The sequence below is a fragment of the Eschrichtius robustus genome, chromosome 7, assembly GCF_028021215.1.
Source record: "Eschrichtius robustus isolate mEscRob2 chromosome 7, mEscRob2.pri, whole genome shotgun sequence".
Taxonomy (NCBI): domain Eukaryota; kingdom Metazoa; phylum Chordata; class Mammalia; order Artiodactyla; family Eschrichtiidae; genus Eschrichtius; species Eschrichtius robustus.
This window is the reverse complement of record NC_090830.1, coordinates 6,078,109-6,106,042: the sequence shown is the minus strand read 5'-3', so window position 1 is coordinate 6,106,042 and position 27,934 is coordinate 6,078,109. Positions and strand designations below refer to the sequence as shown.

Genomic DNA, 27,934 nt, shown 5'->3' with positions numbered 1-27,934 from the left:
TCTGATGTCATAACAAGATAGATAATAATACCACCACCATCACGGAATGTACAGTGAATTTGAAATATACAAGTTAATGCCAGAAGCAAAAAATCAGCATTAAAGAATAAATATGCTACAATGGTTGTAGATTTATGTTAAGAATACATCCAGTCAAATGTATAATTCTTTTTATGGGAGAAACTAGTTCTAAAATATGTGGTTATTCACACACATACACTGGTTGTAGGTAGAACCCAGTTTTTTTTGTTTGTTTTTTGTTGAAGTAGTAAAAATAGTAAAATGAATATCTAGATTCATTACCTATATTAAGCACCGAGGATTTTGCTATATTTGCTCTTCATAACTTTTTATACACAATATTTTAAATACTTAAGTATTACATCTCTAAAAATTAACTACATTTCCTACAGAACCACAATGCATACTATTAGACTATCTAAAAATAACAATAATTCCTTAGTATCACTGATAAACAGTTCAGTTTTAATAAGTAAAAATTACCCTTATTTGTTCCCAAAATCTCTTGCTGATTTAAGCCAGATCCAATTTAAGCCAGATCCAATCAAGAACCATGCACTGCACCTGGGTGTTATGTCAGTAAAGTCACGTTCTAATCTATAACCTGGCGGTGCTTAGAAAACCTGGGCGCCAGGTAACAAGAGACTTTGAAAGAGAAACTCCCATATTGCCCAAAGGTGCGGGAGCAAGGAATTATGGGAAGTGCAGTTTTTACCCTGGAATTGGACTTCCGGGCTCCTCTAGCACATGCGTACTTCCGCTTGTAGCTGTAAATTGTCTTTCCTCAGGCTACAGCCTCACTTGGGAGGCGGTTCCGGCGCTGCCGAGTCTCTACGCTATTCAGGGACCTGTGCAGCCCGACAAGGGAGCGGAGGGTGAGCCCGGAAGGGTTGGGCGAGGGCCGAGGGGGTGCCCGCGCGGCTGAGGGGCGGGCGGAGGCGGCGGTGCGGAGGAGCCCAGCGGACCCAGCGGCGGGACCTCTGGCACGTGAGTTCCAGGGGGCGGGTGGGGGCGGCCTTGGCCGGGAGGAGGGACGGCTGGGCGGGGGCTCCTCTGTCAGTGGAAGGGGCCGGCCTCTGCAATACGGACGCGGGGGCCCGGGCCCCGAGCAGGCTGCAGAGTAAGTGCGTGAACGTGCGGCTACGGGAGAGGGGCGCTGGCTGGAGTAATGGGAGCGAGGTTCAAGTCCCAGCGCTGTCACTGAGCAACCCTGGGAATGACAGTTAACTGCAGGAGGTTCAGTTTTGTCTTCTGCAAAACGAGAATATTAGTAATACCTGACTCATGCAGTTCTGCGCTGTAAATGTAGTGTATATACCACACACACACACGTTGCTTTTTTCCATAAGATATCTTTTCATTTCTAACAACCATCTTTGAGGTAGGCTTAACCGTCTTAATGTTAAGAGAGGGGACCACTGAGACTTGGTGAGGTGAAGTGACTTACCCAAGATCACACAGCCAGCAGCGGTGGGAATCTAGCTTTTGATTTTTCAACTGTTTTTTTCTGCTCATCTCATGTTCTTTCTAATAAACCACCCTGCCTAAAACCCAGCATCATTATTCATAGCATTGGGCCCTGATGTGTCTTTATAGATCCCAAGGAAATAATTGTGAAATACATGTGGACTAAATCATTACTTGGCCCTTGTGTTTTGGGGATTCTTCATGACTCTTGAGCCCTTGGACCAGGCAGCCCAATTGAGGTTTTGAGCCAGGTCTGCCTTGTCCAGCCTTTGTTCTTGGAGGCCTTTGAGTTTGTACATGACCCAGCCCATGAATCTTGGAGAAAGTATGTATGTTCCATAAGGGTCAGATTGGGGGCCTGTTTGAAAGCTTCAACTAAATTTAACTTGTCGCTTTGGTCTTGGTGCCAGCTTTCTTGGAACAAAGCAGCTCTTGAGATGAGAAGGAACAATCCCCAGAAACCCTGCCTGGAAGATTAACCCTCCATCTGAGACCTCTCACCAGAGGCTCAGAACAGAGGCTGAAGAGGCCCAAGAAAGACTATATCCTAGAACTTCCTGGACAGAAGTAATCCTTGGTCCTCCTACACAGAATGAGCAAGGCTTGGGTGATGTCATTACTTCAGAAGCCATTGCATACTGTCCAGTGAGCAGCTTTCAGAACTGAGATGAAGCTGGCAGCATGAGCAGGGGGCAGGCAGCACAGCTGAGGGCACCTCAGAGGAGGCTTTGTGAGGGCACAGTCCAGGGAAAGGAATCACTGCCCATAGAAGGGGAAATTGCCCCTCTTGCCCACCCTAATCAGCCCACTCCCTTCACTCTGTGTTTACTCTCTACAGAATCTACAGAGATGCACCATTGCTCTTTTAATTCTGATGGTAAAAAAATCAAATAGTTAATGTACAGAGAGTTTGAAGATTTTTTTGTTTTGCCTTTATTTGAGAAGTGAAAAAAAAAAGTCCTAGAGAATAAGTGACTTGTGTAGTGTCACAATTTATTAGTGGCATGCCCAAAGAACTCACTTCTGTCCACTCTTAACAATTAAGTCACATCAAGTTTTTTTTATTAAAAGATCCTTTTGATAAACCAAGTTAGAGTAAACAAAGTACCCCGTCCCTTTCCAGAAGATGTTGATGAGGATTTTCTAACTTAAGGGCCAAACACTGTCACTAAGAATGCAGAAAAACAATATAGCCAGGGCTTGCTTGCTTGCTTGCCTGATTTTATTTAGTTAGTTATTTTTGCAGTGTTAGTTCTAGTGAAGGCACAGTCTTCTCTGTATTGTACTTTGTTTAGTTAGTCCTCTGTTGTTATTAATTTTTCTTTCAGTCAGTGGGAGGGAAAGATGAATTCTTTATAAAGTAGTAAGAAATGTATACATTCATCCAATGAAAAATCACATTCTGAGCTCTCTGTGACCGGTCAGAGTCAGCGTAGACATATGGCTGCTCTTCCGCAAGGCCTGTCCTGCGCTCCTTAGGGTTAAAGGGACAGGAGCCTTGTAGGCAGCTGCTGTGTGAAGCATCATAGGCAGCTGACTCTGAGAGCTGCGCAGCAGGCTGGGTTGCATAGGACCTCATTCTCTCTCCTTTTTCCCCATCTGTACCTTTACAGTTCTTTTCACTTTTCCAAGAGCAGCAGGAAATGAACAAATCACAGGTGAGTTGTTTATTCCCACTTGCTTTTACAATGGACTTTGTGCAATTTGTAAAAGAACAGGAATTAAAATAGAAAGATTGAAATACGTGAAAATCAACATCAGAGAAACTACAGAGTATCAGGTCAATAGCTGAGCAAAGTCAGGGTATAGATGATATATGCAGGTCCCATAATGTACCAGGGTTATCAAAGTTGAGCTGCAAATTGGCCTCTGATTTTTCTGACAGCAAAAGAGAACCCAGAGAGGAGTCCTTTAGAGTACTAAAACATTGGCACTCCTATAACAAATCATCATAGACTGGTGGCTTAAGCAACACTTATTCTTCATAGTTCTGGAGTCTGGGAAGTCCAAGGTCAAGGTGCCAACAGATTTGGTTGGTTGATGAGGGCCTTCCTCCAGTTTGCAGATGGCTACCTTATCTTTGTATCCTCACATGGTGGAGAGAGGGGGTGGAGAGGGGCAAGCTCTCCTGTGTCTTTCCTTCTAAAGGCACTAATTTCATCATGAGCGCTCAACACTTAAGGACCCAGTTACCTCCCAGAGGCCCCATCTCCAAATACCATCATGTTGGGGATTAGGGTTTCAACATATGAATTGGGGGTGGGGGTGGGACACAAACATGCAGTCCATTACAGAGTTTGAATAGACAGTTTACCAATGGTCTTGCTTGGTCCAGCAGTAACACCTAGAATATCTGGAAGAAGGCTAAATGGTCTACGTGCCCTTAAAATGGCTTTGCATAAATATTTCCCTCAGCTAGACTATGGCACTGTACATAAGACTGCCACTTACCCTGCTTCTTTGCCAGCACTTGGTGTTGTCAGACTTTAGACTTACTGCCAATCTAATTTCTAAGAAAATCTCATCATTTTAATTTGCATTTCTGAGATTACTGACGAGCTTGTATATCACATATTTTATTGGCTTTTCATTGCTTTTGTGAATGACTTCATTTTTTAATTATATTTTTCTATATTAATCTTTAATAAATTTATATATTTTAGACAGAATTCTTTGTCTATTATTATTATTATTATTTTTATTTTACACTTTATTTATTTATTTATTTATTTTTGGCTGTGTTGGGTCTCCGTTTCTGTGTGTGGGCTTTCTCTAGTTGCGGCGAGTGGGGACCACTCTTCATCGCAGTGCATGGGCCTCTCACTGTCGCGGCTTCTCTTGTTGCAGAGCACAACTCCAGATGCACAGGCTCAGTAGTTGTGGCTCATGGGCCCAGTTGCTCCGCGGCATGTGGGATCTTCCCAGACCAGGGCTCAAACCCGTGTCCTCTGCATTGGCAGGCAGATTCTCAACCGCTGCGCCACCAGGGAAGCCCTGTCTATTATTTTTTTGTGTGAATATTTTCTCTAAGTCTGTCCCTTGACGTTTATATCTACAGTGGCTTTGGCCTTATGAGAGTTATATTTTTATGTAGGCTGATCTTTTGATCTTTTCCATTTGATTTTTTTCCTTTTGAATTTTATTTTAAAATTCTTCTCTAACCCAAGATAATGTTATTTTTCTTTATTTTCATTTAATTAATATTAATACTATTTTTAAAAATATTTAAGCCTTGAATCAATCTGGAATTCATTATTGTAGATAGATGAGGAAGGAATCCAGCTTTACCTTTTAACACATAAAGCCAGTTGCACCAACTCATTATTAATCTTTTCCCCATTGAAGTATAATGCCACAGCTATCATTCAGTGTATTACCATGTCTGCATACATCTATTTCTGGGCATTCTAATTTACTCCGTTAGTTTTTAATTCCTTTTTTTTTTAAGTTCATTTTGTCCTTTCTTACCATTTTTCTGGTCTTACTGCCTGATAGCTGGCATCCTTACCTTATGCCTGATTTTCAGAGATAACTCAGGAATTGTTAGCAAACATTAAGATACTCTCTGTAGGTTTTTGGTATACACCCATTATCCCATTAGGTAAGTTCCTTCCTATGCCTTAAGTTTTGAGTGTCCATTATACCGAGTGTTTTTTTCTACACCTCTTAAGGATAGATTTTGATTACTAATTTTATTTCTTAGATGGTTTACTGGTTTTTTTTCCGGTTTTCTAAACTTTTTGGTTCAATTTTTGATGCATATTTATTTTAAAAATTGTATATTTAAGTTTTCAAATTTATTTGCATCAGTGTGTTTAAAAGACTTATGATTTTTAAAATATTTAATGATAATTTTAATTCCAATATTATCAGTTATTAAATTGTATATAATATAGAAGCTGATGATTACAAACAGAAAGACTGTGTTCTGGCTAGTCAAATATCTGAAAACCTAAAATTTCAGCATGTGGATCTAGGATTGATATTTTCAGATGGAGATAGTGTTCTCCAGATACTCTGCTAGAAGAGGACACGTACATTTGCTGTAGTGATGCCAGCCATTGCTGTATACCAAGCTATCATGGGCTTTTTTTTCTTTATATGTATTTTTTTCTGTGTGTGTATGGATTAGGTAATGTATTCACACTGGAAAAATCAATACAATATAAACAATATATATAGATACACAAGATGGATTCTCCCTCCTGTGTCTGTCCCTATCCCTGCAACCCCTTCCCTATAACCCCTTCTAGTTATAGGGAAGAAAATTTTGTATGTGTATTTTTCCATTTTTATTAAAGTGCAGAGACAAGTAAATATGATTTTATATCTAGATAGATAAATATATATATACATAAATGTATATTTCTATTCTTATGTGTATTTGTATGTATATATGTGTGAATACATACACACGTGTAAATACGCATATATATGTATGTGTGTGCATATATGATGGGTTTATTTTTTTTTCTGAGGAACAAGAGCCAAGTTTTTTATTTGTTCATTTCTTGAATCTGAAGTACTCTTTGAGGACATCCTTGTTCTCAGTCACCACATAACTATAACCAACTTTATGGGGTTTTTTGTCAATTTTACAGAGGCCTACCCATTCCCCTAGTTTCCTGTTGTCATCAACCTTAACTAGGATGATTTGGTGTTCAGCACAAAGGGCTTCCACCAACTTGACGTATGTGTATTTATTTGTACACCCATCTTACCCGAAAGGATACACACACACCATATAATACCTTGTTCTTTACCTTAATTTTTACATGTAAGAACATATCCTGGAGATCTTTCCAAATTAGTATGTAGGAAAACTTACATTGTTTTTTTTAAAATAATTTTTAATTGAGGTGGAATTCACAAACTGTAAAATTTACCTTTTTAAAGTGTTAAATCCAGTGGTTGTTAGTACATTCACATAGTTGTGCAGCCATCACCACTATCTAATTTCAAAACATTTTCATCGGGCTTCCCTGGTGGCGCAGTGGTTGAGAGTCCGCCTGCCAGTGCAGGGGACACGGGTTCGAGCCCTGGTCCGGGAGGATCCCACATGCCGCGGAGCAGCTGGGCCCGTGAGCCACAACTGCTGAGCCTGAGCGTCTGGAGCCTCTGCCCTGCAACAGGAGAGGCCGCGATGGTGAGAGGCCCACGCACCGCAATGAAGACTGGCCCCCACTTGCCGCAACTGGAGAAAGCCCTCGCACAGAAACGAACACCCAACACAGCCAAAAATAAAAATAATAAATAATAAATAAAAAAATTAAAAAAAAAAACAAAACATTTTCATCACCCCAAAAAGAAACACCCATAAGCAATTACTTTCCTATTTTCCCTCAACCCCCCAGTCCTAGGCAATCACTAATTGACTTTTTGTCTGTATAGATTTTTCATATAGGTGGACTCACACCATGTGTGGTCTTTTGTGTCTGGCATCTTTCACTTAGCATAAAGTTTTCAAGAATCATCATTACTGTAGCCTGTATCAGTACTTCATTCCTTTTTATGGCTCATATTTCATTGTACAGATATATCAAATTTAGTTATTCAGTATTAGTTGATGGACATTTAGGTTGGGTTGTTTCCACCTTTTCACTATTATGAATAACGCTGCTGTGAACATTTACATACAAGTTTTTGCAGGAACATATGGTTTCAGTTCTGTGGATATATACTTAGGAGTAAGAATGGAATTGCTGGGTCATATGGTAACTTTATGGTTAAATTTTCGAGGAACTACCAAACTGTTCAATAGACGGGCTGTACAACTTTGCATTATGACCAACAATGCGCAAGTGTTCCAATTTCTTACATCCTCAACAACACTTGTTATTGTCCATCTTTTTGATTACAGCCATCCCAGTGGGTATGAAATGGGATTTCATTGTGGGTTTTTTTTTTTTAAATTTATTTATTTATTTTTGGCTGTGTTGGGTCTTCCTTTCTGTGCGAGGGCTTTCTCTAGTTGCGGCAAGCGGGGACCACTCTTCATCGCGGTGCACAGGCCTCTCACTATCGCGGCCTCTCTTGTTGCGGAGCACAGGCTCCAGACGCGCAGGCTCAGTAGTTGTGGCTCACGGGCCTAGTTGCTCCGCGGCATGTGGGATCTTCCCAGACCAGGGCTCGAACCTGTGTCCCCTGCATTGGCAGGCAGACTCTCAACCACTGCGCCACCAGGGAAACCCCTTCATTGTGGTTTTGACGTGATTTCCTGAATGACTAATGCAGTTGAACGTCTTTACATGTGCTTGTTATTAGTACCCTCTTTTGAGAAATGTCTATTCAAATCTCTTTGCTCTTTTTATAGCATTAGCTGTCTCTGCAGTAGTCAATGGCAAGTTGTATACCATTTTTTCCATTTATGCCTATGCCAGGTATGAGGGCACGAACAGCAGAATGGAACTAAGTGTTTGTGTTCCTGGGAAGGTGCCATTAGCCACTATGCAGTGGGTTAGCAGAGTGAGTCCCCTCTAGCCCTCTATGTGATTGCTGACATGGACGGTGGGCCCTAAGACTCTGAGGCAACATGATCTTTCCCACCAGGGGCAGACATTTTATTGCTTTTGGGGGTCCACAAAATAATACATAACCTGGAGGGGTGCAGATGACACCTATGAGGATTTGTTGTCATAATGCTGACTAGTCCAGTTATATACTGTCTCAATCTACTTTCGCCATTTGGTTTCAGGAAGGGAAAATTGTTGGTCCATTGTGCCATTGCAGATCAGTATTACCCATTCTGGTATAGGGATCTTTTCCTGTCACAACGTAGGTAATATTAAAGCAGGGGACTCAAGAGCGTGCCTGCATCTGGACCTGTATCAAGGGAGTCACCGAGTGATTTGACCCAATGATAGCTTGAAGAAGGTCCAAGTTATTATGCATTGGCCAGGCCATTACAGTGGAATTGCAAGTTGAAAGAGACTTTATTCTGGGATGATAAATCTACCATTGTTTAAGTTTGCCTCCTCTTGCCACAGCTGTGCTAATTCTTTTCAGGGTGTTATCATCTAGGAACAGCAAAGGAATGAAAAGAAGAAAGTTTAATGTTCCGATCCCCCTCCCACTCTGTCAGTCTTCTGAGACTGGATTTGCTCATGTTTACTACTTCTGTGGGGATCCATTGCCACTTTTGTTTGACCCTACATGCGTTACAGTTTGTATGTGATTGAAGTTAAGTTCTTAGCTTAAAGTAGACTATCTTAACTATAATATGTTTAATGTAGACCTTATGTTAACCATAAAGAAAAATCTCTAGTAGATAGACAAAAGGCAAAGGACTCAAAGCATAGCACTACAAAAAAAAAAAAATCAAATCAGCAAGAGAGTAAGAAAGGAACAAAGGAAATACAAAACAGTCAGAAAACAATTAACAAAATGGCAATAGTAAGTCCTTGCCTATCAATAACTGCTTTAAAGGTAAATGGATTAAATTTTCCAATCAAAAGACACGGAATAGCTGAGTGGATTTTTAAAAAACAAGATCTAACAATATGCTACCAACAAGAGACTTCATTTTAGCTTTAAGGACACATATAGGCTAAAAGTGAAGGGATGGGAGAAAAAATCCATGAAAATGGTAACCAGAAAAGAACTGGAGTGGCTATACTTATATCAGAGAAAATAGGCTTTAAGTTAGAAACTGTCACAAGAGGCATTACAATGGATACCACAGAAATACAAAGGATTGTAAGAGACTACTATGAACAGTATATACCAACAAATTAGATAGCTTAGAGGAAATGGATAAATACCTAGAAGCACACTGTACCAAGAATGAATCATGAAGTAATGGAATATCTAAACAGATCCATAATGAATAAGGAGATTGAAACAGTAATAAAAAACCTCCCAACAAAGCCTAGGGCTTCATGGTTTCCCTGGTGAATTCTACCAAACATTTAAAGAAAAATTAATGCCAGTTCTTCTCAAACTCTTACCAAAAATTGAAGAGGAAGGAACAATTCCAAACTCATTTTACGAGGCCAGTGTTACCCTGATACTGAAGCCAGACAAGAACACTACAAGAAAAGGAAACAATAGGTTAATATCCTTGAACACAGATGCAAAAATCCTCAACAAAATACTAGCAAATTGAATTCAATATCACATTAAAAGGATCATACACCGTGACCAAGTGGGATTTATCCCTGGGATGCAAGGGTGGCTTAACATATGTAAATCAATGTGGTGTACCACATTAACAACATGAACAAAAAAGTCATATGATCATTTCAATAGATGCAGAAAAGGCATTTGACAAAGTTCAACACCCTTACTTGATTTAAAAAAAAAAAAACAACACACCTCTCAACAAATTAGGTAGAGAGGGAATGTACCTCAACATAATAAAAGCCATATATGACAAGCCCACTGCTACCCTCATATTCAGTGTTGTAAAGCTGAAAGCTTTTCCTCTAAGATCAGGAACAAGACAAGGATGACCACTTTTGCCATTTCTATTCAATATAGTACTGGAAGTCCTAGCCATAGAAATCAGGCAAGAAAAAGAGACAAAAGACATCCAAATCAGAAAGGAAGAAATAAAATTTTCTGTTTGCAAATGACATTATGTTACGTATAGAAAACCCTAAAGACCCCACCAAAACAGTGTTGGAGCTAAATTCAGGAAAGTTGCAAGACACAAAGTCAACATAAATATTATATGCAGGCTTCCCTGGTGGTGCAGTGGTTAAGAATCCGCCTGCCAATGCAGGGGACACGGGCTCGAGCCCTGGTCCGGGAAGATCCCACATGCCACGGAGCAACTAAGCCCGTGCGCCACCACAACTGAGCCTGCGCTCTAGAGCCCGCGAGCCACAACTACTGAGCCCACGTGCCACAGCTACTGAAGCCTGCACGCCTAGAGCCTGTGCTCCCCAACAAGAGAAGCCACCGCAATGAGAAGCCCACACGCTGCAACGAAGAGTAGCCCCCACTTGCTGCAACTAGAGGAAGCCCGCGCACAGCAACAAAGACCCAACACAGCCAAAAATAAATAAATAAATAATTTTAAAAAAATTATATGCATTTCTATACACTGAATCTGCAAATGTAAATTAAGAAAACAATGTACAATTGCATTAAAAAGAATAAAATACTTAAGAATAAATGTAACTGAGGAGGTGAAAGTTCTGTACACTGAAAGCTGTAAAATGCTGAAGGAAACTGAAGAACATGCAAATAAATGGAAAGATATTCTGTGTTCATAGATTAGTAGAATAATATTGTTAACATGTCTATACTACCCAAAGGAATCTATAGATTCCATGCATTTCTTGACATTGGTCTGAGCAATGATTTTTTTAATATGACCCCCAAAACACAGGCAACAAAAGCATAAGTAGACAAGTGGGAGTGCATCAAACTAAAAAGCACTTCTGCACAGCAAAGGAAACAACAAAATGAAAAGGCAACCCATGGAATGGGATAAAATATTTGCAAACCATACGTCTTCTTCTAGCAATCCCTCTTCTGGCCCAGAGAAATTAAAGCAGTACCTGAAAGAGAAATCTTTGTCCCATGTTTATTGAAGCATTATTCATAACATTCAAGATATTGAAGCAATCTAAGTGTCCATCAACAGATGAATGAATAAAGAAATTCCATATACAATAGAATATTATTCAGCTTTTTACAAAAGAAGGAAATCCTGCCATTTGTGACAACATGGATGGAGCTAGTGGACATTATGCTAAGTGAAATAGATAGATAGATAGGAAGTTAAACTCATAGAAAGTTAAACTCTAGATAGATAGATAGAAAGTTAAACTCATAGAAGCAGAGAGAAAAAAGTTGGTTGCCAGGGATTGGGGTTTAGGAGAAATGGTATCTTGGTCAAAGGATATAAAGTTTCATTTATGCAGGATATGTAAGTTCTGGAAGTCTAACATACAGCGTGGTTGCTATAGTTAATAATATGGTAATATACACTTGAAATTTGCTAAGATAGTAGATCTTAAGTGTTCTCGCTACACAAAAAAGGTAACTACAGAGTCAGCCCTCTGTAAGTATGGGTTCCACATCTGTGGATTCAACTAACCGTGGGTCGAAGATACTCTTTTAAAAATTGAAGAGGGCTTCCCTGGTGGCTCAGTGGTTAAGAATCCGCCTGCCAATGCAGGGGACACGGGTTCGAGGCCTGGTCTGGGAAGATCCCACATGCCGTGGAGCAACTAAGCCTGTGCGCCACAACTACTGAGCCTGCGCTCTAGAGCCCGCAAGCCACAACTACTGAAGCCCACGTGCCTAGAGCCCGTGCTCCACAAGAGAAGCCACCACAATGAGAAGCCTGCGCACCGCAACGAAGAGTAGCCCCCACTCGCCACAACTAGAGAAAGCCCACGTGCAGCAACGAAGACCCAACGCAGCCAAAAATAAAATAAATTTAAAAAAATAAATAAAATAAAATAAATAAAGTTTTTTAAAAATTGCAGAAATTTCCAAAAAGCAAAACTTGAATTTGCTGCACACTGGCAACCTTTACATAGCATTTACATTGTATTGGGTATCATAAGTAATCTAGAGATGATTTAAAGTATGCAGAAGGATGTGCATAGGTTACATGCAAATACTATGCCATTTTATATAAGGAACTTGAGCATCCACAGATTTCGGTACAGGGGGTGGGTCCTGGAACCAATCCCTCACAGATACTGAGGGATGACTGTATTCAAGGTAATGAATGTGATAATTAGCTTGATTGTGGGAATCATTCACAATGTATATGTATATCAAAAAATATATACAATTTTCATTTTTCAATTATACCTGAAAGCTGGAAAAAATTTTAAACCCCCAAAACTAACAAAAATATATAAATAAAACTTCTGTGGGAACTTGGGCTTGTTGAACATCAAGCATCCCCCAGTGGAGCGTATAGAATGGCAATTGAGGTATCCCTACAGAAGCATGGTGAAAATATACTGTAGGCTGTTCCATGTGAATATAAATGGTCCTTATCCTCATCCTACATGAGGACTGAGAATAACAGTGTACGGTTCTCTGGTATGGGCTGCCACTGTCTCAGTGACAGTGATGATATCTGGCATGGCATTCAGCCTGTGATAATCCACTGTCAGTCTCCATGCCCCAGAGACCTTTTTGACCGCTCAAGCCAGGCTTTTAAATTGTGGAAGAGTGGTTTATAACGTTTCTGTCTGCAGCAGGTCCTCAATTAACAAAATAATGTCTTTTTCCCCACCTAGTATGCAGTATGCTTTCTGCTGGACAGTGTGCCATGGGTTGGGCAACCCTGGAGGCAGTTAGGAATGCACCAGCCTTCCATAATGGCTTAAATCTGACTTTGTTAGGGTGCATACCCCTTGAAGTGGTGATGGTGTTCAGTACTGCACATGGCCAAATTATCAGTGCCCATTATGCACCCAGCAGTGGGAACCATAGTCACCAGCTGTTCAAAAGTGTCAAGGTCATGGAAGACAAGAAAAAACAAGGAACTGCTTGGAGTGTGGAATCTTGGATTCGATTCTGGGACAAAAAAAAGGATATCAATGGAAAAACTGGTGAAATCTAAATTAAGACTATAGTTTGCTATAGGTTAATAGCATACCAATATTAATTTCTTTTTTTTTTTTCTTTTTTGACCACACCACGCAGCTTGCTCAATCTTAGTTCCCTGACCAGGGATTGAACCTGCATCCTTGGCAGTGAGAGCATGGCGTCCTAACCACTGGACCACCAGGGAATTCCCCCAATGTTAATTTCTTAATTTTGATCATTGTACTTTGTTAATTAAGATCTTAATATTAGGAGAAACTGGATGAAGCGTATACAGGAACTCACTGTACTGTTTTTGCAACTTGTCTCTAAGTCTAGAATTATTTTAAAATAAGTTAAAAACTGCAAAGAAATCTTTAACTTTACTTAGTAGATCTGGTATTGGTATTATAATTCTAAAACTATTTTGTATCAAATGAATGGGTAAATATATTGAAGTAGTTGAGAACCAGGGTTCTATTAGAGGGAAATTACAGATATGGAATGGGGAAATTGTTATTGGATTTAAATTGGAGGACTCAATATGAATGCATGATTTAGAAAATAACAATAATAAATATTTTCCTGCTGTAGCTTCTGAAAGGGCCTAGGAATAGTAACCCATCTTTTGCACACCTAGGGGCTAGATCTTGATTTCCAAATACTCTTCCCCACTAAAAGAAACCTAACTCTGGGACATGGGAAGTATAAAGTCATTCTGGAAAATCATTTTATACTAGAAACAAGAATGTACTGAAATGCTTGATAAAAGGACATAGAAGGCCACCATTGACCATACTGAGACAGCTTAGCATCAAAAAGAATAACTCTTAATGGATTATTACACAACAACCAAAAAAATTTCATGAGTTCCTAGTGATACAGAAGAGGCATAGAAGAAAGAAAGCTCTTCTTTATGGAAAAAATGCCAGCTAGTAAATACAGAAGGAATGAGAATAAGAAAATCACCATTTTACAAGCCCTACAGTAATAATTGATTTGGCAAGAATCATCCATTGGTACTAAAACCAGTGACTGAAAGGTTGAAGGTGAACAGGCTAATTAATTATACGGTCTTAAAGTGTTGCTTCCTCTCACTCTCCCCAGATTACTTATCAATTACAAGAAAAACTGTACCTTTACAATGGAGATTGCTGGTGATCACCACTTTAACTAAATAATCATACTCAGTTTTACCAATAGAGGGACAATCTGGTGTTTAGTTGCCCTGTATGTTTCAATAAGAGGTATGTGATAACCCCTGTTATGTTTTTGTCCAAAATATGAAAAGCTGATCTGCATTTAGCTATAAGGAGACAATCTGACAAACCCAGAATATGGGATATTTTACAAGACAACTGGCCTGGATTCTTTTAAAAAATCAATACAAATGAAAAAAGATAGGGAGTCTGGTTTTCTGGATTAGAGAAGATAAAATAGGCATAACAACTAAGTGTAATATGTGAGACTGGATTGAATTCTAGATTGGGGAAATATTTTGAAACAATTGAGTAGTTTAAATTAGGATTGTGTGTTAGATTATATTATTGAATTAACTTAATCTCCTTAGGTGTGAATGTGATGTATGGGAACATACATGCTGATGTATAGAAGGATGAAATCTCACGATCATTGCAAATTTCAAGTGATTCAGCCAAAGGTATAATTATATGTAGAAAGAGATACAGCAAATATTGCAAAAAGGATTTAGGTGATTATTCAAGTGTTCATTTTATGTTTTTTCAATTTTTATTTAAATTTGAAAATCCAAATGAAAAAGTTAGGGATTAAAAACAGCATTGTGGCACATACCTAGCATCCAGAGCTTGGTGTCTAATACCATTCCCCACTGAAAGGAACCAGGACTCGTTGGAGAAATGGCTGATTCCAGAGCTGGGGCAGGATGGGTGTAAGATGAGCTTGGGACATCATGTTATGCCCTAAAGTATGGAAGTATTCAAAGTAATCACAGGGCATGTCAGCTTGAAGGGGCTTCTGGGATAGTTGAACACCAAAATAATTAAGTACAATAATGAATTATAACCCACTGGGAAAAATAGGAATTTGTGAGTCTATACTTATAATAAATTGGCAGAAAGGAGGTTTCTTGCTTATGGTAGATTAAGGGCAAATTGGTAAATGTGGAAGGAGTACAGAAGCTGGAAAAGCAGCATTTTGCATCTATCATAGTGAAGATCATATCAGGCAAGAATCATCAATTCATGCTAAATCTAGTGGACAGTCTGATGAGGATTGGGGGATTTTCATGGTCTTAAAATCTCCCCAAAGATTGCTTATTAGTTCCAAGGGAGGTAAAAAGGCAGTAATTATACAGTGGAGAAATCGGACGACCCTTTGCCCGGGTGGGCAGAATTAGCATTTCCACTGAGGGACAGTAGCAGCATATGCTGTAGATAAGATACCTGTGAAGGGAACAACATCACCTATGCACTTTCCACCCTAGATCAAGTAACGTGAATCTAACCACAAGGAAGCATCAGACAAGTCGAAAATGAACATTCTCATTTTTAGAAAGAGTGGGGAACCGTGTTTTTCAAAGACGCCAATGTCATAAAAGGCAAAAGCTGCGGAAATGTTCCAGAACAAGAGAGGCTAAAGAGACATGACAACTAAATGCAATACTTTGCCCTAGACTGGATCTGTTTTGGAAGGGGGAGGTGCTATAAAAGAGGTTATTGTGTCAATTAACAGAACTGACGTAAGAAAGGTAACTTAGATAAAAGTACCATGCCAATGTTAAATATACTGAATTTGATAGTGGTACCATGGTTATATCCCTATTCTTAGCAAATACATACTGAAATATTTACGGCCATGATGTATGTAACTTACCTTCAAATAGTACAGAAAAAAAATGTGAGTGTGTGTTAGCAAACGTGTGTTTATAGGTAAAGAGGAAGAGAGAATACATGCTAATGATAAAATAAGTGGGGTTAAACGTTAACAAGTGAATCTGGGTATGCGAGTGTTCTTTGTACACATTTTATTTTTGCAATCTTTCTGTGTGTTTGACAACTTTCAAACTTTTCTTTTAAAAAATAGCATTATAGAGTCTGGTTTATATATTTTCTAAGGTGATTCAGATGTGCAGCCAGAGTTGAGAACCACCATTCTAGAATGTTAAATCTGAAATTATGTAAGGCCAGGGCTTATTCACATCTTTTTACTGGTTTCACGTTTTCTGGAGTGGGGGTCTTCAGAATGGAAAGTGGACATCCCAGGAGATGTGCAAGACTATCCATCAGGGTCTCTGAAGAAGATATTACAATTTGTATTAAATTTTTATCTAAAATTGAGAACGTGATTAAGCTTCATTAAATACTTGGATTGTCATTACATGTACTTATGTACAATATGTACAAACAGTATCAGTTCAAATGATAGAGTGGTGATCAAAGGATGTTTGGATTTATAGGAACTGGTTCAAAATTATTCCGTGTCTGGCCCTTGAATACCTGTTGAGTACTTTATCTTACCATATCCCCTCACCCTGTTGATCTAGCACACTATGCTAGTTGCTTTCCCCTGGACTTAACTTTTAAAATACATTTTAAATGCATACAAAATACATTTGACCATGTGGAGGCTAATGCGTATTTTTGCATAATACAACTACTCAAAGATTTTCAGCCTCATAACAGCCACATAATAACAGATGGAACTAATTTTTCCTTCCTTTATGTCTACACTATACTTTATACTTTTTTGTTTTTATAAATTTTCTTATTTATTTATTTTTGGCTGTGTTGGGTCCTCGTTGCTGTGCATAGGCTTTCTCTAGTTGAGGTGAGCAGGGGCTACTCTTCGTTGCGGTGCGCAGACTTCTTATTGTGGTGGCCTCTCTTGTTGCAGAGCATGGGCTCTAGGCGCACAGGCTTCAGTAGTTGTGACTCGCGGGCTCTAGAGTGCAGGCTCAGTAGTTGTGCCGCACGGGCTTAGTTGCTCCGCAGCATGTGGGATCTTCCCGGACCAGGGCTCGAACCCGTGTCCCCTGCATTGGCAGGTGGATTCTTAACCACTGCACCACCAGGGAAGACCCTATACTTTATACTTTGTAAGCATTTCTAACATAGCTCTTTTAATACCTTATTGTAAATAGATGTTTGTATGTCTACTTTACTACTAGAATATAAGCTTATTGTTCTTGATTTTTCTGAGCAATTAGAATGTTTCCATGTACAGAGTAGTTAGCTCAATAGAAGCTTTTTTTATTCAGCAATTAATCACCATGTTGATAAGGTATCTATTTCTCCCATAAAAATGAAAACAGCATATATGGTATGCATCAAATATTTTTTTAAGTTCTATTCCTCACACATATTTTTCACATTCTCCAATTGTTAACAATTCAGACTGAACAAAATGTACTGTTACAGGGACTTGTATCATTCAAGGATGTGTCAATCAACTTCACCCAGGCAGAGTGGCAGTGGCTGGACTCAGCTCAGAAGATCCTGTATAGGGATGTGATGCTGGAGAACTACAGCAACCTGGTCTCAGTGGGTAAGCGGAGCTTCCCGTGTAAGTTCCTGGAGTTGGTGAAACATGTCAAACCTCTGAAGAGCTGAATTGTTTTTAGTGTTAAGGGTTTGGGTTCAAAAATTCTTAATTGCTTTGGGGCTCTAGAAAGGATGTCAGTGTCTTCGCCTCTGGTGAGAGGTGCTACCCTGCCAAGGTTGAAATAAGCACCCTCATCATGCATGACCGTCTGTAGGCTCCATGAAGCTCAAGTGTCTAGATAAGAGTCCTGTGTCATTTCCCGTTGACAGGGTGTCTTATACCCAAACCAGATGTGATCTCCCAGTTGGAGCAAGGAGAAGAGCCGTGGATAACAGAGGTAGAGTTCTCAAACCAGAGCCTTCCAGGTGAGTTATTGTGTACCAAAGGGATGGAAGCTAGTGGAAATTAGATCTCAAATGGACAGTGAGTTGTTTAACATATGCATTAGTTTCTTAGGGCTGTGGTAACAAAGCACCACAAACTGGGTGCCTTAAAACAACAGAAATTTATTTTCTCACAGTTCTGGAAGCTACAAGTAAAAAATCAGTGTCCGCAGGGCCATGCTCCCTCCAACGACTCTAGGAGAGGGTCCTTTCTGCCTCCTCCTAGCTTCTGGTGGTTTCGGCAATCCTTGTCACTCCTTGACGTATAGCTGTATCACTCCAATCCCTGCTTCCATTGTCACGTGGCCTGCCTTCTGTGTGTCATCTTCTTATAAGGACACCAGCCATACTGAGTTTAGGGCCCCCCCTAATCCAGTATGACCTCATCCTAACTAATTACATCTGCCAAGACCCTCATTCCAAATAAGGTCATATTCTGAGATCCTGGGTGGACATGAAATTGGGGGAGACATTAGTCAACCCAGTATAAGATCTTTGAAACATTTTTGGAAATCTCTTTTTAGAGACTTCATACCTTTTCAAAATTTGAGGATTATCCAGCCATCATTGCTAAAATACTTAAATTAACACCTTGAAATATCACCCTTCTCACAGGGTGTGTTCATTCTATGCTTAATGTTTATAGAGAAACTTTGCACTCTGACATTACACAAATCTAATTCTTGGTTACTGCATCTTGAATCTTTACTTCTTCACAATTCCTCTCTTTCTGTAGCACTTTCAGTTGCCAGATTTCCTCTTATTTTCACATACTCCTTTTGACTTTCATCATTTTTAGATATCTTCTTTAGAAATTACTAAACATCTATGATTTTTGTGCTCCTTCAAGTTTCCCTAATCATTCCCTCTTTCCTTTTGTGGTAAAATGCCTTATATTTTTCTGTATCCTGACTCACAGTTCATTTTCTCTTTTATACCTGCTGTTAAGATTTCATTGCTATTTTTTGTGTGTGTGTGCCCAAATCGATAGTTACCTTCTGTACCTTTGTGCTTTATTTGATAGCACTCAAAACCCTTTCTAAAATACCCCTAAACTTGCCTTTGGTGAGCAGAACTAATTTGATCAAACTCACCTTTCCTAAATATTTACCCTTCTGTTGTCTGTCTAGTTTACCAGCCAACACCAGTGCTCATCATACAGCATACAGTAAACATTAATTAAATCAGTACATTTTTATTTATGCAATCATTTGTTCTATTCAAGATGTCTGTAAAGGCTCTGTTTTATACCTTCTGCTCATCTCAGATGTTTTTAAGTGATTAATCCATCTTCAAGGCTTAAGCTTCTCTTAGGTTAATGACTCCAAAGTTGGTGGTGATATAATCACCATAATCAACACTTGTATTATAGCCTACAATGTGCACCGTTCTAAGCAGTTTATACATATTAATTCATCTACTCCTCACAACAATCCCCTGGTATAAATACTGTTACTATTTTTCCAGGTAAACAGACTGAAGTCCAAAGAGATTAAGTAACATGCCCAACGTCCTCCAGTTAATAAGTGGTACATCTAGATTTCATACCCAAGAAGGTTGGCTCCAGAGACTGTACTCTTTACAGCTATTCTGTGCTGCCTCTTATCTGCCTTATCTTGCTTCTGCCTTTTAAATCAACGTTTTACCTGTTTGAAGATCAGCTCAAGTAGACCACTTCATTGATTTTCAGAATGTCAGAGACTAAAGTCATTTATATTCCATTTTATATTTTACTTTATAATGTCTACCCATTTTCCATATTCCCCCTTTATTCATTAGGCTGTTATCCTCCTGTTTGCAGGTATGGAGTCATCTTGAAACTTCCATCTCTGCCATTCTGTCTTATAAATTTTATTTCATTATCTGTTATTTTTTCTTATTCCCCTAAGTTCCCTCAGTGTGCTCAGTTGTCATGAATTTTAACCAAAACCAGAACCGTATTATCACATACCCGGGTTCTTATTTCATTTGTCAGATTCGATTACCAAAATTGTCTAATTTATCTTGATACTAGCCTAAGAAGATAAATATGCTTACTATAATTTCCAAAATTTATAATTCTCTTTTTTATAAGGACTATCATTATGGTCCTGTGTTTCCTAATCTAATTTTATTTTTCTCTATTTGCCCAAAACTCATGCTAAATTCCATCTGATCCATATTCTTAAATATCCTGATATATATCTAGATCTTTTTAAAAAATATTTATTTATTTGACTACACTGGGTCTTAGTTGCAGCACGCGGGATCTTTAGTTGCGGAATGCAAACTCTTTGTTGTGACATGTGGGATCTAGTTCCCTGCCCAGGGATCAAACCTGGGCCCCCTGCATTGGGAGCATGGAGTCTTAGCCACTGGACCACTAGGAAAGTCCCTAGATCTTTTATTAAAGTTTATTTTGCCTCCCCAGAAACCTTAAATCTTTAATTTTTTAAAAAAATTTATTTTATTGAAGTATAGTTGATTTACAATGTTGTATTAATTTCTGTTGTATAGTACAGTGATTCAGTTATCATATATATACATCCTTTTTCATATTCTTTTCCATTACAGTTTATCACAGGACACTGAATATAGTTCCCTGTGCTATACAGTATGATCTTATTGTGTATCCATTCTATATATAATAGTTTGCATCTGCTAATCCTAAACTCCCAACCCATCCTTCTCTTACCCCCTCTCCCCCTTGGCAACCACAAGTCTGTTCTCTATGTCTGTGAGTCTTTGTCTGTTTTGTAGATAAGTTCATTTGTGTCATATTTTAGATTCCACATATAAGTGGTATCATATGGTATTTGTCTTTCACTTTCTGACTGACTTCTCTTAGTATGATAATCTCTAGGTCCATCCATGTTGCTGCAAATGGCATTATTTCATTCTTTTTTATGGCTGAGTAGTATTCCATTTTATAAATGTACCACATCTTCTTTATCCATTCATCTGTCAATGGACATTTAGGTTGTTTCCATGTCTTGGCTATTGTGAATAGTGCTGCTATGAACATAGGGGTGCATGTGTCTTTTTGAATTATAGTTTTGTCTGGATATAGTTCCAGGAATGGGATTGCTGGATCATATGGCAAGTCTATTTTTAGTTTTTTGAGGAACCTCCATACAGTTTTCCATAGTAGCTGCACCAATTTACATTCCCACCAACAATGTAGGAGGGCTCCCTTTTTTCCACACCCTCTCTAGCATTTGTTTTTTGTAGATTTTTTAATAATGACCATTCTGACCGGTGTGAGGTGGTTCTTCACTGTATTAATAGTTTTGTTAAATCTTTAATTTTGAGTTCAAGTTTTAATTGCTTTCAAGGAACTGTTCTTTACTACTCTAGCTGTATGACTTAGACGAGTTACTTAATCTTTATATACCTTAGCTTCCTCATTTGTAAAATGGGGATGACATAGAACTGATCTCAAAGGTTGTGAGAATTAAATCGGTTATGTGTTAATTTGTATTAGATGTTGTTATTGTTCTCTCACTTCTTGTCTTCCATTTGCACTTAGGAGGTCTACTAAAAGTTACATATGTTGATTTATGAGTTTCTTTTTCTCACCTTGCTTATAATCCTACTAGATAAGTGCTTCTATTTTTCTCTTCCTAATGTTCTTGTGTAACAGAACTATATATTCGATGATTATATAATTGATTGATAGAGGAGTCAGTTGAGAAAGAAACCTTTTTTTGCCCTACTAAAATTCATAAAAATCAGAGATGTGTTAACCAAGAGATAAAATTGAGTTAAGAAGTAACACTATTGCAGGAGTAAGACTTCTTTGCATAAAAAGGTAAGTTAGAATATTGAAATTGGAAAAAAAATGGGAATTCATGATTAGCACATGTTTAGTATTAAACAACTCTGATAGACTGAAATGACTGTATCAGCATTCAAAATAAAGCTATTAAATATTTGATCTTGTTGCAAGGATCACCACTTGGTCTGCTTATTTCTTACCTAGCATTAAAGGTCACATTTGGAGAAACCAAATACTTGTATTTAGTGTCTATTTTCTCCCCTCTTTTAATACTACGAAAGAGTCTTTGACATAGATAGATAGATAGATAGATAGATAGATAGATAGATAGATAGATAGACAGAACACAACTAATTAAGAGGCATTTGCATTTTCTTCCTGGGAGACTAGGCCTGAAGCCAAAACTTAATCATATTTAAGTACAATTATAGAGCCAATTCATAACCAATTTAAGATTCATCAGATGTGATTAATTTTCCTCTGTTCTAGAAAAAGTCTGGAGAGGCCAGAACATCCAAGACCAACAATCCAGTCAGTTTATATTAATCAAAAACAAAACACTGATTAATGAGAAAAATATTTCATGTGCAAAAGCATTTACTATGGGTATAAATCCTGTAGGTTCAAGAAAAGTGAACTCTAAATGTGATTCATATAAGAAAAGTTTGAAATATATTTCAGAATTAATGATCAGTAATAGAAACTGTGTACGAAAGTTGACTGATGAAGGTAATGTATGTGGGAAGTCACGTTTCAATACTAAGCTTGAAGAATTGTCTGCTGAAATTAATGAATATGATAAAAATGGGAAGGATATCAGTCATAATGAATACCTTGTTCAGCTTCAAACTTTGGAGCCAGACTGTGGATTTAATGAATCTGGAAAACACTTTTACAAGGCAGACTCTGATAGCCAAAAGAGATCCCATGGTGGAAAAAAACCCAGTAATGAATATGAAAACACTTTCATCCAAAAGTCAGTCATCAGTACATATGAGAAAACTCATATACAAAAGCCCTTTGGAAGCAATGAACATGGGCAATCCTGCACAGTGTCAAAAGTTTTAAATCAGCACATACAGGAGAGAAGCCCTTTGGATGTGATTCATTTGGTTACTCATCAACCATTATTGTACATCAAAGAAATCAATCAAAGGAGACACCCCATGAGTATCCTCAAAATATGAATGGTGTAATCCAGACAGCACAGCTCACTGAACATCAGAGAGCTCATACAGGACAGGAATCCAGTGAATATAATGAGTGTGAACAAGCATTTAAGATTTCGAACTTTAAATATAAGAGAATTGACACAGTGAAGAAACTTTATGAGTTTACTGAGTGTAGGAATGCCTTACACAAGAAGTCTCATTTCAGCCATATTCAGAGAACTCACATAGAGAAATCCTATGAATGTAATCAGTGTTGCAGAATCTTCAACAGAAAAGCACACCTCACAAAGCATCAGAGGATACACACAGGGGAGAATCCCTATGAATGTAATGAATGTGGCAAAGCCTTTTACAACAAGGCACACCTCACTAGACATCAGAGAATACACACAGGGGAGAAACCCTATGAATGTTCTGAATGTGGGAAAACTTTCTGTGTGAAGTCAACACTTACCGTGCATCAGAGAACACACACAGGGGAAAAACCCTATGAATGTATTAAATGTGGGAAAACCTATGTAAAATCAAAACTTACTGTGCATCAGAGAACACACACAGGGGAGAAACATTATGAATGTACTGAATGTGGGATAACCTTCAGTCACAAGTCGACACTCACTGAACATCAGAGAACACACACAGGAGAGAAACCCTATGTGTGTACTGAATGTGGGAAAACCTTCTGTGTAAAGTCAAAACTGACTGTACATCAGAGAATACACACTGGGGAGAAACCTTATGAATGTATTGAATGTGGGAAAACCTTCAGTGGTAACTCACACCTCACAGTACATCAGAGAAAACATACAGGAGAGAAGCCCTTTGAATGTACAGAATGTGGGAAAACATTCAGCCACAAGTCTTCCCTTGTTGAGCATCAGAGAACACACACTGGGGAGAAACCCTATGAATGTACTGAGTGTGGAAAAACCTTCAGTAGCAATTCAAATCTCAAAGTACATCAGAGAACACACACAGGAGCGAAGCCTTATGAATGTACTGACTGTGGGAAAACCTACAGTCACAAATCAAGTCTTAATGAACATTGCAGAAGACACAGTGGACAGAAGCCCTGTGAATGTGATAAATGTGGTACATCATTCTGCCGCAATTTGGTCCTTACTAAATACCAGAGAATTCCAAAAGGAAAGAAGAACTATGAGTATAATCTATATAAGAAATCTTTCTTGCTAGAAGGCAAACTCCATGGTACATCAGATAGCACACCTGGGAGAAGAAGTCTTTAAATATTTTAAATCTCAAAAACCCCAAAATCAAGTTCATAAATCAAATTCATGGTATGGCAAAGAACTGATGAGGTGAAACATTGATCATCAAAGAATCATAATAATGAAATACATTTAAAAATCCACGTCTATAAGTAGCTATAACTAATTGTACATCAGATTATTAGTCTATGACTGAAGCTTTGTAGACAGTTTGAATATGTTTTAGCATTTGACGAGATTTCAAAAAATTTTACATCAGAGAATCCATTTAGAGGAATCTTAACATGAAAAACTATATTACAAAGAATATATCATCACAGTTTTAATATCAGATGTAGTGTGAAATATTTTATAGAATATAAGCCAATATTCTGATATGTATATGGGAATGTTGAAAAATAGGAAGTCCTTTAAGATTTGAATAAGTTAAATGATCAAGACATAGAATTAAGCATATATAAACTGAGCTGATGTATGCATATGCTTCATCACAGGAATGATACATGTATTGGATTTGCATATGCAATTCTAGAATAAGTGGGTATAGACTTTATATACTATACCCTTAGCATAGTAAGAATTATTCCCACTGAGTTCTCCACATCATTTTGCCTTAATACCTTTCAACACACTATATATTTATTATATTTGGCAAATTTGAAATATTATACTTTAATTCCTTTTCTCCAACATTTTGCTGACCTCATTGTATGGTATTTGTCATTGCTATTGAAAAATATTTTTAATAAAGAGGTTTATGATTCCACATGCTTTTTTTTTTTTTTTTTAAATGGGTAGAGGAGGGGGTACTGGCCCAAATGATGCATCAGAACTGTCAGTGTAGCTTTTTTTTTTTTTTCCCTACACCACGCAGCATCCACATGCTTTTTTAAATAACGTTTTTATTTTCGAATAATTTTAAACTTAGAAAATTGCAAAGACAGTCCAGAGACTATCACCCAGTTTCCCGTAATGTTATCATCTTATGTAACCTTGGTATATATGTCAAAACTAAGATATTAACATTGGTGCAATATTAGTAACTAAAGGCTTTATTTGATTTCACCAGTTTCCACTAACGGTCTTTTTCTGTTCTAGGATCCAGTCCAGGATACTACACTGCATTTAGTTTTTATGTTTCCTTAGTCTCCTCTGGTCTGTGACAGTTTTTCAGTCTTTCCTTCTTATTTATGACCTTGACACTTAGGAAGAATACTTGTCAAATATTTTCTGGAATATCTCAGGTTTTCTCATAATTATACTGGGGTTATGAATTTGGGGGAAGAATACCACAGAGATGAGGCACCCTCATTGCATCAGGTGAGGATGTAAAGATAGCAACCTGACTATTCCCTGTTGATGTTACCCTTGATCACATGGTTAAGGTGGTGTCTGCCAGATTTCTCCACTATAAAGTTACTGTGTTTCCCTTTCCATACTCTTCTCTTTGGAAGTGAATCACTAAGCCCACACTCAAGGGGTGGGGAACTAAGCTCCATCTCCTGGAAGGTGGGGGGAGTATGCATAAATTATTTGGAATCTTATAAAAGGAAAGTTTATTCTTTCTCATTTATTTATCCAATCATTTATATCAGTATGGCCTCATGGATATTTACTTTATTCTCTGGGTTATTCCTTTTGTTGTTCAAACTGTTCTGGCTTTGACCATTGGGAGCTTATAGGGGAACATCTATACCACAGTACTCTGGAAATCTTGCGTGTCTCCGTGTAGGCCTTGTAGTCCAGACTCAATTGCACGTTGACCTAAGTCTTGGCAGATACGCATTTTATGGGGAGCTGTCACGAGATTGCTTCTCTTTCACCTCCTATTATGTGGGAGGCTTCCATGAGACAGTTTCTCATCTGCCTCTCTGGTTCCAGTTAGTTATGGGACTTCGCAACTTGTTCCCTTCTCCCTTGGGTAGAGCTACAGTCTAGAACTGGCTTCTCTGTAAGAGAGTACCCCAGCCACTCATGATGCCCATTCTATGGCCCTATTTGCTTTGCCACCATCCTTTGGGAGAGGAGGCGCAGGCAGCTGACACCATGGTGATCTTGTGTAGGTAACAGCAGTCTCAGTCCATCTGTGCTTGCTGTGACCTTACCAGACAAATCTGTGGCACAGGGAAAGCCCACCGAACAGCCGAGGTACTCACAGCTGTTTAGAGACTGCCTGACAGAGCTCTTTCAGGTTGGTTCCTGTGCCCTTTTGACATGCTCCCATCCTTTTGTTGTCATTGTTACTTGTTTTATTTTAATGGACTTAAAATGTTGCATTTGTAAAATTAATTTTCATTCAGATGGTTGGTTTTTCTTGTCTTTTTTTACTGATTTTAATTATTTGGGAAATGGTGTGTGCTTTTCATAATGACAACATCCCATTGAAATCCATCTGTCTCACCTCCATTGATGGGTAGCTATTTCAAGTTCAGCAGAGAAGACAGAGGCTGATCTCCACCTCTTCAATTAGTGTATGCAAAACAAAAAAGCAGCCCACACATAAGAGACAGGTATGTGTATACCTGAAGCTGTTATTGTGCTGAACCTGCTAGACATTTGCTCAAATTCTTGTATCAGTGCATTTACATTTAATATAATAAATGACCACTGACATAGTATGGAAAGAAACAGCAAAGTACAAGAGAAACAAATACATAGGCCACTTTTCAGGCCCAAGGTATATTTTTGTTAGAGCTAAAATATACTGTACATTTTCAAGAGCTCTCTGAAAGGGAGAAAATTAGTGATACCCAAATATACTAAACTATATATCTGCCTTCCACACTTTTCTTCTATTGGTCAAGGCAGCTTTTAAGCACAATAGGAAAAAAAAAAAAGATAAAGCTCATGGTGCATTCATCCACTTCCTATTATAGTAGTTTAAATGCTGAAGTGTCCTAGAACTTTATGTATTTTTAATGAATTAAGCTGAGAAATTTTTTCTTTGTTCCAGTCTACAGCAAATATTTGTTTATTAAAAAATATATAACTCCTCTCACCATCTGCATAAAATTTGTCAACATCTACCTGTAAAGAGATGAATATAGGCTGATAGCCTGTTCCTATAGGGTCCTAACTCAACACTACTGGTTATAGAGTCCTGGTATGTTTGAGCTGCTCCATGCTAAGATTGCCTAATAAAATTGCCAAAGGGATATATGCATTTGGCATTATCCAAAAGATTATTTTAAGATTTTCTTAGAGGAAATTTTTTACAGTAAAGGAATCAGAGAGAGTCTAAGTATCATCAGCTTTGTGTACTTGGGTACATTTTTAGATTTTCCACTCTTAATGCTCTAGTGCAAGAAATAAATAGTCTAATAAATTACCCGGTGTTCTGTAATTATGTTTGCATCTTAGTTAAGAGAGAAAGAGATCTTCATTGTCCTGTCCCTTGCAAGTACTAAGAAGGTGATATCAAAAAAGGACACGCACTCCTTTAATCTAGCACAATCCCCCACTATATTTTGTATATCATAACACTGACATTTTTGAAAAATTCAGGTCATTTTATTATAGGACATTCCAAAATTGAGATTTTTTCTGATTGTTTTCTCATTTGAAGATTCAGGTTAAACACTTTGGGCAAGAATATTACATGGGTGACATTATATAATTTTGATTGCATCATGCAAGGAGGTGCATGTTTTCCGCTTGTCCCATTTTGGGCAATGCTTAGTTTTACCCATTGGTGAGATGATGTGATATATGGAGACCATGTAAATACCTGGTTTCCCAACAAAGCTTCACTCAATAATATTAACACCCATTGATGGTCTTTATCTGAATCACTTATTACATTGCTGGGTGCAACATTAAAATTTTCTAATCTGCTATTTTTTCTATATTTATTAGCTGACAGCCTTCTCTAAAGAAGAGCTT

General features: G+C 38.2%; 2 protein-coding genes across 2 annotated transcripts in view; both read left to right on the top strand.

Annotated features, from left to right (window-relative positions):
- Positions 1 to 24,180, top strand: part of ZNF248 (zinc finger protein 248) — a 57,195-nt gene extending 33,015 nt beyond the window's left edge. Inside the window, exon 8 of the mRNA XM_068547542.1 lies at positions 23,100 to 24,180. Coding sequence (XP_068403643.1) covers positions 23,100 to 24,070 — 971 coding nt within the window. The 3' untranslated portion in view covers positions 24,071 to 24,180. The remainder of the gene's footprint in view (positions 1 to 23,099) is intronic.
- Positions 913 to 22,838, top strand: LOC137767631 (zinc finger protein 12-like). The gene is made up of 4 exons (XM_068548881.1): positions 913 to 1,008; positions 17,388 to 17,514; positions 17,781 to 17,876; positions 22,141 to 22,838. The coding sequence occupies exons 2-4, from the start codon at positions 17,481 to 17,483 to the stop codon at positions 22,836 to 22,838; spliced, it is 828 nt and encodes a 275-aa protein (XP_068404982.1). The 5' UTR covers positions 913 to 1,008; positions 17,388 to 17,480.
- Positions 24,181 to 27,934: the final 3,754 nt, after the last annotated feature.